This window comes from Brienomyrus brachyistius, unplaced genomic scaffold (assembly GCF_023856365.1).
Source record: "Brienomyrus brachyistius isolate T26 unplaced genomic scaffold, BBRACH_0.4 scaffold35, whole genome shotgun sequence".
NCBI classification, from domain to species: Eukaryota; Metazoa; Chordata; class Actinopteri; order Osteoglossiformes; family Mormyridae; genus Brienomyrus; species Brienomyrus brachyistius.
The window spans coordinates 2,023,531-2,035,205 of record NW_026042310.1 but is presented as its reverse complement, the minus strand read 5'-3'; the positions used below and the strand labels follow the sequence as shown (position 1 = coordinate 2,035,205).

At 50.3% G+C, this 11,675-nt stretch overlaps 1 protein-coding gene across 5 annotated transcripts in view; it reads left to right on the top strand.

Moving 5' to 3' along the window:
- The first annotated feature begins 1,184 nt into the window (after positions 1 to 1,184).
- Positions 1,185 to 11,675, top strand: part of dbn1 (drebrin 1) — a 39,124-nt gene continuing 28,633 nt past the window's right edge. For 2 of the 5 annotated variants that reach the window (XM_048997620.1, XM_048997619.1), the window contains exon 1: positions 1,185 to 1,467. In XM_048997620.1, coding sequence (XP_048853577.1) covers positions 1,385 to 1,467 — 83 coding nt within the window. In that variant the 5' untranslated portion in view covers positions 1,185 to 1,384. The remainder of the gene's footprint in view (positions 1,468 to 11,675) is intronic. The other 3 variants (XM_048997621.1, XM_048997622.1, XM_048997623.1) reach the window with 3 other exon arrangements.

Here is an 11,675-nt window from a genome sequence, read left to right as displayed (position 1 = left end):
ACAGGACTGGTGCCCCATCGTGCCGCATTTTGCCGGGACCTGGGAGGCGTGGCCAGCCAGGAGCCGTTTGGGCTGTCTGCCACTTAAAGGGGCAGCGGGGAAGGGTTTGCCCCCCACACCGACGCCAACGGTCCGTCTGCTATGCCAGGTCTCAGTCAGGACGGGCATGCTAATTATGGCGCTGGCACCTCTCTGCCAAGAACGTGCCTGAGATGCTGCCGGAGAGGCTGGGGGCAGCATTCGGGAGTCGGGGGCCAGTCGGGTGGTAGTATGGTGACCTAACGCCTCAGATCTGGTTTTCGGTTTGAATCCAGTCCGCTGGGACTACATGGTATATCTCTGCATTCTCCGCCCCCCCAGATCAAAAGCCACATAATTCAATTGATTGGGTAACTGTGCCAGACCAATGTCCCAGGAATCTCATGCCCTGCCTCCCGGTCACCAGTGAACGCCGAAAGATTAACGGATCATCCACACCTGGGACTCCACAGCACCATGCCGTGAACATGCGAATGCAATGTTGTCATGTTGTGCATAATTGCCATTCGCCCAATGATGTCACCACTGAAGCCTTTAGTTTTAACTCCCTTGTTTAGTCCAGACTTGTCACATGATCTGTCTCGGCCAATCCTAGACAAGAGTCCCCGACACAGCATCGGAGCTGCTTAATTTATTCTGGCATTCATTCGTATCCCAATAGACCCAACTGGTTCTTTCTCCATCATTATATATGAGTAGGAGTGAATGGATTTATATTCTAGTTCCGAATCTCTCGGCTGGTTGAAAAACAAACATCACTTAAGTCAATGAGCTGTGGCGCACTGGCGCCTTGCCGTGATTTCGCGCGTGGCGTAGAGTATCACAAGTTGCGATGATAAGCAGGCAGCTTGCTGTAAACATCCTCCGCTTTTTTGTTTAATGGTGTTTGGCAACCAGCAAAACAAAGGATTTCGTTCTTTTAAAAGCAATTTCATGTGATGGTTTTTTCATAAGTTACACTTGGATACTGATTCAAAGAGCAGACGTCTTAAATCAAAACTACGCTTGGGGAGTTGGATGTTACATAGGGGCAAACAAATGTGTGTGTGGGGGGTGACATCTTTTTGAAAGTGGAGCAGTAATACCCCCGCCCGCCGACTGTAAGCTCACAGACCTGCTTACACCGGTGTCTGTTCAGTGTCAGTCCCGTTGCTGGATAACAGTGCGAAGCACGGCATTAGGACCCTGCGGGCTCCCAGCGGAGCGCTCGGACCACGAAGCTCGCCGGCTCCGCCACAGAAAAGCTCAGTCCCTTTGTTTCATCCTCAGTAGCGCTCCACTCCCTCCTCCACCCATCTCCTCTACTCGGCGTCACACCGGTCTGGATGATTGCTAGGACGGCAACATGGCTGTGAACCTCAGTAAGAATAGACTGGCCCTCCTTACAGCTTACCAAGATGTGATCAGCGAGACGTGTTCCACCGACTGGTAAGGGGGGATTTCGTGCTGCATCGTGTCCGGGGTTGGGGGGTAGGCGTGAAGGTGTTTCCCCGACAGATCCCGATTGCATTGCGTCTGATGGCTTCACAATGAGGACTGCGTGTTAGCGCTTTGCTTTACGCATTGATCCCCTCTGACCAGTTGCAGCATCCTTCGGTCCCTGAACCAACCTCCCGTCCCTACAGCCACGCGTCTCCGGAGACCGTTTCTCGGACAATGACTGCAGTGCTTAGACGCATTACTGGCATTTAAACGCACATGTCACACTGCACGGAGACCTATATGTATTCCCCCGGCAGGGAGATAAAGCTTTGTTGAACGATGACCCTGGTTTGTGTCGGGGGGGAAGAACGTGTTCAAAGATACTGATTTGATGGCATGCTTCTTTGTCATGTAATGATCCTTCATCCCACACACGATGCAGTGTGATATTTTGTACCCTTTGTCCCCATCTTGGAAAATAATGATATAGCGTTTTCTCGCTGTTTGAGTAATTAGTCCGGTGTGGGATCCTGGAGAGGGCGAGGTCTTCACCCTTTCACAGCGCCCCGTCCGTCATTTTAAACGCCTTACCTCCCCCCTCCTGTTCCTCCCCCCTCCTGTTCCTCCCCCCATCCTCTTCCACTGATATATATATATATATATATATATATATATATATATATATATATATATATGAGTACTTGTCAGTTTAAGGGCGCAGTACGCAGATTATCCTGCACATCACCCGTACTTCACGCTACACTTAGTATGCACCGTGCAGGAAATTCAGTGCTCCGAGAACCTGGAAAAATCCCCTATTCTTTAAGTCACGCTAGAAGTTCGAGACACCTCGGCATGAATGGCACAGTTTGCCGACGATCAAATTATTGAGTGATGTACAGATGTGCCTTCAAATCTGGCCACCGCTGCCCGTACATTTCGGGGCGGGTGGTAACTTTAATCACGGCTTCGCAGAGGGCGTGTGTGTGCGCGCTTCGTAATATCTGGTCTTTTATAAACGCGAGAGTCAAATACGGGGCGGTGGAGTTGATTGGCAAAGCTTCTTACGGAAAGTCCGACCGCAGTCAAGAGCTCTAGGTTTAAACATCCGTAAAATGACGCTGGGGTCCCTGCCTATGACTCGATGCTGCTGCTTATCCTAATGCCACACGGCGACTAATCGCTCAGTACTTCAAGTTTCAAAAGCGTCTAAGGCGATCTGCTGACGAGTTTCTCTTCCGCTTATTATTATTGTCTTTTCCTGTTTTCTGACAGCATCCAAAATATATCGCGTGTATCATTTCGGCCTTATAATTATTTTCTTTGATGATCTCTGAGCATACAGCTGAGAGCATATCTAAGCTCATTTTGAAACGTACGATATGAGAATGCCGGCTCTGGTTGGATACTTGTGGGTATTTCGGTTCCCAGTGGCTGAGCTTTCAAGATTTGAAGGCGTCTTTGTAAGTTTGGCCGAGTACAGCTGGTTCCTGAGATGTGTGGGACCTGACCTTTATGAAGCACGGCGTTTGCTTAGTGGGTATTAAGAGTGACACAAAGGAGGGTTAAAAACACCGCATAAAATACCTAGTTTTCCTCAGCTGGTGGTTGGGGGGGGAATCGTGCTTTGTCTCCTTCCAGTCCCTGAGAGCTGAGGTCACACTGAAGGTAATTGGAGCTCACACCTTGGGCTAAGTCCACATCATTGGATAATTTATTGGATTATTGTCAATTGACGAGTCATGGGACCTCAATCAAAGGCAAATGAACAAAGACCCAAAATTGCACCCCCCCCACCCCCCCAAGCACTCTTACTGTCAGAAGCCATATCTCCTGACGTCTTCCCAGCCTCTAATCTTCGTCCATCGCCAGGCAACCTGATTCCCAGATGTGATGCAACCCAGAGGAAAAAAGCGACATACCTCAAAGGCAGGGGGTGGGGTTGGTGTGTGTGTGTGTGTGTGTGTGTGTGTGTGTGTGTGTGGGGGGCTTCCCACAGAAAGGGGGCTTTTCTGCCCTTGACAGCGACAGTGGGGATTAGCAGCATGTAATTGCTGTGGGGTCCGCCAGGCTGCATGTGAGACCTCTTCTCTGCTAGCCCCCCCCTCGACCCCCCTCAATATTATATGGGTTTGCTAATCTGATATATGGGGGGGGGGTTGCTGCTAGAAACAGGCATCTGCCAGGATGGTCAGTAATGACAGAATCAGACCATCATCAAGGCCCCCTCCCCCCACCATCGGTTGCCCCCTCGTCAGACCCCCAGAGGGTTGTCACTTGCCCCTGTCCTGTTTGTCATCCAGTCTTCCAGGAGCACGGCCTTCAGAAAAATTCTGACCTTCCGTTCAGCCTAGGCAGAGATGCTTCCGGAAGACAGAATCCTTTTTCTGTTAATATCTCCGTCGCAATCTGTTCCAGTTATTGTATCCCCCCCCCCACAACTGCCACCTGATCTGTCATGGGGTCGAGCGTCCCCCACAGCGGTCACAGCACGAAAAAATGACCCCTAAAATCGCTGGGACGAGCCGCTCCGCTGGATTTTCCCTTCCCTGGCGCATAACAGACAGTATTTAAGCATTTATGTGTGATTCTTGTTAGCAAACGTTAGCTTGTGTTGGGTGCCTTGGTGTGTTAGGATGCTGTTCCTGATCTTATGTGGTTTCTTGTTCATCTTGTATTTGCCTGGGATCAAAGGAATCTGATTGGTTCATTTCTGGGTTGGCGCGTCAACCAATCGGATGCGAGGCACTGGACATTCATGCATAGTATTAGTATGACTGGGCATTCCAGGCTGGACAAGTAATCCAGTGGTTTTATAAGAAGCCAGCAGAGTGACTGTTAGAGGCACTTCCATAACGGAGGCAAGCGAAGTCGTCTGAAAGAGCAGACGATGATGAATATTGTTTTTGTCTGCTCGCATGTCTGACACATAAAGATTCTGGGATTATTTTGCTCATGACGTGGGTTAATTAAGTAGCCGAGAATGCCACTGTCACAACAAGCCTTGTGGAAAGTATTTATTAGATGTCGGTCCTCTCTGCTTACTCCTATCAGCCTGAAGTTTGGACGCTACTTTTTCTAGCCACAGACCGCACGAACGTGAGCTGTATTCGTTTTGTACACACAGTCCCATAAATGGTCAAATTATGGCTGAGTTTCGGTGGTATTTTAGCATTTTTGATGTAGTCAGTGCAGTACCCAGCATCCATGCGCTGGGTTTTACCTCTGTGAGATCCTAAGAGAGGTCTGTCCTCTGCAAACATCCTCCACCCTAGTCTGTCATCACCAGCAAGGTTCAGGTTTGGAAGCGGAAGAGGAATCGCATGCAGATGGACCTCCTCCCTCGCTCCCTCGCTCCCTGCCCGAGCTCTGTCCTTAGACTCTTCTCGTAGGGGTCAGGAGAGACAAGGTACAGTCTGTCATGTCACTCGAGTCCTTGCCAGGGTCCATCACCAGGATGCTCAGTGCCAACCCAGGCCACACCCGACTTTCCACAAGACTATTATGCCAGTGCTGGATTACAGTGACGTTTAATGATAAATCCTTTATTTGCCATTTGCACAAGAGCGAGTACAGGTACATCGGAATGATTCTCTTCACCTACCCCATCTTGCTCTCCATTGCTTGGGGGTAACAGCTCAGAGTCAGCCAACGTGCGGCGTCCATTGAGCTGGGCATTACGGGCCGTACAAGTTAAACAAAAAGCGCGTCACAAGCACACAGCTGTCGATGAGTCGACAAGGCATAAGTGCGGTTAGGCTGAGCTCCCATTGAATGTAACAAGAGCTACACAGCATTATCCAAAGAAAGCAAGTATGTAAAAAGACAATTAGCATTAGCGTAGTTACAGTGTTTGCTGTGGGGCCATTTTAAGATGCATCGCCCTCATTAATGCCCCTCGGATGAGGGCGGACTCTCGTGTCATTTCCCATGTGGACTCGACACCGTTGCGAAAAACGCCATGCCTCATGTTTACGTCTCGCCGGTCCAGGACACGCCCACACCCTCCGGTTTCTGACAGTTTGTGCTTACCTCTATGATGTCCAGCCTCTGAGGAATTAGTTACTGATTCCCAGGCTGCAGTGGTTGAGATCATCTGTTTACATAGCAGGTTCTTCCAGAACAATCCGTTCCTGATTCTGTGTTAGCCATTCAGTGGTTTAACAGTTTTCGAATGAGTCTGATGCATCCTGTTTCGTTTTGCCGGCTGAGCTGTCCTTGTTCTTTTGGGTGTCTTTGGTCTCATGGAGTACGCCCACGCTGGTTCAGGACCTTGGGAATGTCCATCAGAAAATAAGGAGTGTCGTCTATCTGCTCCTGAGGGAAAGAGATGCCAAGAATGGGAGGGAAGGAGGTACAGGAGAGGTCTTTGGGAAGAGGAGCTGCATGTCATATAGCCCTCTAGCTAATGCGACCAAGGTGGCACTGATGGCCGACACCAACCATTCATTGGCTTTATACTTGCAGAATGAGCAGGTACCTTTACTCGAGGATTCCATCATGGGATTGTTCTCCAAATCCTACATGAGTTGTTGAGAAAAGGTGAGGTATGAGTAGGAATTGATGGGATCTTGACTCAAGGGGCGGAACAGTAAATCTATCAAGGGGGGGTTGGGTGGGGGGGTCACTTGGGGACAGCAGCGGGCCTAGAGGTGACCACCGAGGATCACGCCACCGGCCACGGTCATGAGTTGGTCATTCGGTCAGCGGGGACACAGTTAAGCAGCTGTGTCCTTCAACTTGTGGAGGGAACTGGTGGTTTTTCATTGTTGACTGAGCAGACAGTTAAAAGATGGATCGAGCCCACTTGCTATATTGCGTTTGGCCAGCAGGATGGGGTGGGGGGGGTCTAGTAGCCCCCCCCCACTCGCCCCCCCTTCCAAAGGCTTACTGGTTGAGGGTCGGCGAGCAGCTGACGACGGATTTTGTCCAAAGCTACCCTGGAAGCCTCAGGCTAAGCCTGCCTGTCACATTTTACCCTCTGTGTTAGTGCTCATTCCACCCTTAATTGGTCCAATTAAACCTTCACAATCTGAGCTATTCATAGCCCTTCTTCCCGAAATCACCAGGAATCATGAAAACGAATAGTAAAACTGTTTGTGGCGTCGTCTTATGTAGGTTATCACTCGCGTAAGAAAACTAAATGATTCTTCATAATGAGTAATCATATGGGCTGAGTGGATCGGAATATATAATGATGTAAATCTGACCCAGTTGGACAGACCTGGCCCGGTCCACCAGCCCTAGGGTACTGCGACCCGGCCGGCTTCAGAGTGAATTTGTTTTATGGTTAGACCGTCCGCACTGGACTCAGGTGAGGTGAACTGCCCTCCGTATAATTATGTTGCTATGGAAACGGCGAGTTCAGGTGGAGTGAAAACAGGCTCTTATTGGATAATGGAGATCAGTTAGAGTCGTGATGTCCAGCTGACAGGGTTACGCGGTTTTGGTCAGGTTATGGTCAGGAATGTGTGCCTGTTAGACCCGTAACGGCGCCCCCTGCTGGTTCAGATTCGTGTTGCCCGGCTTTAATTCCACGCATTCTCTCCCGTTAGCAGCAAACACTGGCGCAATTGTTCATAAGCGGGATTCTCCGAGGGATGGGAACGCCTCATCTCAGGCCGGATGGCGTGACACTGATTTAGAGAAGACCGAAGGCCCGGTGGAGAAGAGGAACGCGGCTGTGAAGCGGTCATGTGACAAACATCTCGCGCCCCCGAAAGAGCGAGAATTGCGTTGGGGTTGAGCGAGAGTCGCATTCAGCGTCGCATGTATCTTGTTCTGTGTCCTCGGATGTCAGGGTGGGGTCACTGGGAGTACAAATGCCACTGCTGACTTCCACTTGCATCATCGGGCAAACGACGCAGATGGTAATAATTTAATGCCTCCACCATGATTTGCACTTGGCTCCAAACACGCAAACATGTCCGCCCCTACCCGGCCCCACCAACCACCCCCCTCCTCCCCGCTCCTCGCTGCGCGGGCGTGCCGCCGCTTTCGTTCTCACCGGGACGGTCTCCCGCGGCACCCTGCTGATTCTCGTTAGCCCACGCGTGAAAACAAACCTTCTGCCGGCCCGATGACAGCTGATTGGTGAGCTGGGTTCAGCTGTTTCCAGGCTCCTGGGACAGCGGGGGTTACAGTATAGGGAGGAGTAGGAAATTCAGGGCCGATCCCAGGTCTTTGTTGACGTCCGTGGGCCGGAGTTCAGCGCCTGTGTCTCCTGGCGCCTCTTTCGGACTGCAATCAGTTGTGATGCAGAAGCCCATGAAGGGAAGGGGATTCATTCGTTGTGGAGCCTCCCCCCATTCAGTCTTTGGAAGACTGAGACATCGTTAGCAAACATTTTGATTTTTTTTGTTGGTCGATGGGGTCTGCAGGTCCCTGAGCAGATCATATGCTTTTTAAACTCGTTTGCCGATCGATCACAGAAGTAACAGCAGTAACACGGGGGCAAACCGTGGGTGACGATGTCGTGAGGGTCAGGATAGTGACGCCATAGCATTAGCGGAACCGTCTGGAACCATCCAGTACCTTCCGGATCCATCCTGAAACGCTCACTCTGCGGTCTCTTTTTTTGTTAGTTTGAACAGGGGTTTCACTGGGTCTTGGGGAGTCATTATCAGCCCAAATCTCTGGAGCAAATGCTTGTGTGCTTCCATTAAACACCTTTGCTGCGAGACCCGCACAGTAACAATTCTACCCCTTTCTATTAAGTGTCTTGAAGGCTTTTTTTTAAATCCATCTCTTTCAGGGTGCAGTTAATGTTTCTCAAGTTATGTGTTCCGGTAGAGATGCATGTTAATATTTTATATACTCGAGCAAATTACTGAGACTGTGTTTCCTCAGTATTGAGAAGCTGCCTTTTCTAGGTTCTTGCACGGAATTTCAGGTGAATACCATCTTCCTCCGCCCCTCTGAGGGACTTCCTCTCAGGAAACCCCTCTTCCAAAACAAATCATCCTTCTTCCCCAGAAATGCCCGGTTTCTGGTCGTCCCCCGAATCACAGATCTCTGTGTCTTACATCCGTGCTTTGCAAACACGGCCTTCTCAGAGTGAGAGAAGGCATTTTCTGTACTTTCCGGAATTGCGACCCCCCCCCCCCCCCGGAAAGAAGTAGCAGAGAACAGCTGACATTAAACAATGACGTTTATGGATTCCGGGCTCTGCGGCTGCCAGGGAACGTTCCGCTGTCTTTCATCTTTTCCTCTGACAGTCCTGACGTTCGAAATGTCTGACAGACGCTGTTCCTGATTAAACGTACCTGTCCTCGTCATTCCTGGAATACTGCTGTGCGTCGATTCGCTTATCCAGAGCGACTCTCGCTTTGGATCCTGATCTGGTGCCTTTCTTGGACGTCAAGGACACCCCCGGTCTTTGTGCCCGTCAGCATTGTACGTTAATCTCGCGCTGCAGTTGTTTGCTGTGGAAAATCAATGAGTGCTACCCCCCCCCCTTCAGTGTTTGAGTCGAGGACCTCTGTGTCTGCACCCCATTCGGGGAGCTCCTGTGAAATTACAGGGACAGGGACTAAGTCGCTTTTAAGCTTGAACGAGACACAAAATAACTAGCGGCGAGTCCCCTGCTAGTGACTGGATCAGAACGCGTTCCTGCGGCGTCTCACTGACTGGCTGTTTTTCTCTCCCGCCGACGACTCCAGGGTGTATCAGCTTGAGTAAACATTGCTGCGTTTATGACCTCGTCATTTCTTGCCGGTCACATGACGTTTCTTCATTCTCGCCCTTTCGGATCCTGATCTTCCCATTTGCCAGATTATAAAGCTTGTTTATCTGTGCGTCCAGCTTGAACAAATGAACAAATCAACGTAAACGCCGCCGTTTCTCCAGCTGTGACTCTTTTCTGAGACGCATCTATAAAATCCCGTCCAGCCGCTACGGCCATACGTCGCCCCATAATTCCTGTTTTGTGCCACAACAGAGAGAATTAGACTCTCTGACTGTAATAACTCTTTGTTCCTGCACAGAGCGCGGTTACATGGATTCCCTTTCAACGTTGTTTTGGTGAAATAATTAACTCGGGCTTGATAAATTACCCCGGTTAAGGAATCAAGAATAATAAGCCCAGGAAGAAAAACGAATCAGATTCTACCTTTTAGATTTTAATTAGTTCCCTGCGTTTGGTAAAAAGGAGCATTTCCTGGACACTCAGCAAATCTATATCCATTTAACAATACTCAGTACCGCAGTGGAAACTCTCTTTGTGTCATTTACTCTGTGTCTTCGTCCTACGTGGAGAAACGCGCAGCTCGACACGGTTTGTATTAAGGCTGCATTACAGCCGACTTGGCCAGAGACGTGGAAATGGGATCTCTGGCCTTTGTATCGGTTCGTTTGTCTAGACCCCCCCCCCCCCTTCCAGGCAGACGTTTCAAAAATGTTTCCCTTGAAGGATGTAATTAACGAGTGAGCGACGGTAGAGGGAAGGCGGCTGTACACAATCCGTGTGGTTTCATTTCTGATTATGTGACGAGCACGGCTCTCCTCTCTGTAGCCAAAATACTTTCCAGACGGGGGGCTTTTTTTTTTTTTTGAAGATTCGGCCCCCTGCTGCTGTGTTGGTAAATGAAACCCTTGTGGAAAAGTGTGTTCCAATCTTTTAAGCTGAGGGAAAAAAAGAGAATATTTATATCTCCCTGTGCATGGCTTGCTGACATCTGCTTCTCGTATGTTATTGGGTAAATGCTCAGTGGCTTATGGCGGGAGTGTCGTGATTGGTGGGCGGGTGATGGAAGGGGAGGAGCTTGGAGCGTGGGTGGGTTAATTGGAACCGAACAGAGCCTGTTCTGCAGGAATGGGTCTGACACAGGCCTCTGCATCCTGCGTGCGGGAGTGATGAATTCCTGCCCCCTGCCGGGTCACTCACTACCTTCTGGTGTCTTTAAACCCCCCACCCCTGCCCCCCGCAGAAGCTGACTAGCAGGTGAGCAATGCAAATCTTATTCTTTTGCCTTTTAAGGGAACAATCTTAAATAGTCCCTGTGTTAAGAACCTACAATGTACTGCCAATCCATCGGCTTTTTTGTGCCCCCCGCCCCCTAGCCCCCGATAATGGTGAGCTCATGCAGGGAGGATAATTGATCCAGCAGCTTCAGGCAGATCTCACTCTGCTGCCAACCCCCCCCCCCCCCGCCCCCCCACCCTCTTATAATCCTGAAGATAACAACAGAGCAGAAACCACCACCTCTTGTCGTTAGCAGACATTTTGTTTTTTTGGTCCATAGAGCCCCTACTGTCAGTGCCCCCCCCCCCCCCCCCAAATTGCCCCTCCCTCCCTGCAGAGCTCTGACTCCCTCTGATATTAACCCTTCCTTCCTGCGGGGGGGGGGGAGGAGCTTGTCGTCAGCTGACATCAGGGATCAAGGAGTGATATCATTCATTCAGAGTACGCGGTGTTTGACTGGACGATCGCGACGCCTCCTGCCTGTGGCACATCCAATGAGGAAGAGACACGGTGTGGATTACATCAGTGTTTCACCGCTGACATCACTGTCGCGCTGCAAGGTTGTCGTGCCGACGGGATAGAGATGCCAGGATCCAAGGAGGACGAGCGTCGGGAGCCTCAGTCCTGATAGATGTGTCCCACTGGCAGAGAGCAGATTGCTTGTCTGTATGGTGCCGGCCCGTGACCGTTCCTCAGTTTCCCCAGCAGGGCGGCAGTAGAGAGCAGTGGGTCAGATGGCCTTCCCGCAGGCAGTCTCGTTATGAAGGGCGTCAGTGTCATCCATGCATGGCTGTCTGCACCTTAACTGGAAACAATCATCTGGGGTTAGAAACGAGTGTTTATTAGCGACCAGCAGAGGACCCTTAGTGGTCATTTTATGGCATCGGTAAAAGGTAAATATTGATGAATGTTCTCTCTCTTAAGAGGTTTTTCTGTGATCGTTAAATCTACACAGAACTATTTCTGTCCTGAGTCACCCCGATTTATCCTACCACCAACATAGCCTGTTGCTGTTATTCAGTAGGGTCTCCTTCAACGGCTTCTCCTTTCAGTTACCCTGTAGTCAAGTCAAGTGGGCATTATTGTGATAGCGTCCATATACAGGTATACAGCGTCGTGAAATGGACCCCTCCCCAGACCACAGCGCGACATACAGACAGCAAATGATAAGGGGAGGGTTTTCACAGGACCAAAATTGCAAAACAGAGGACGACGCAGATGCCGACGCAGGCCGACAGCAGCCCCTAACATT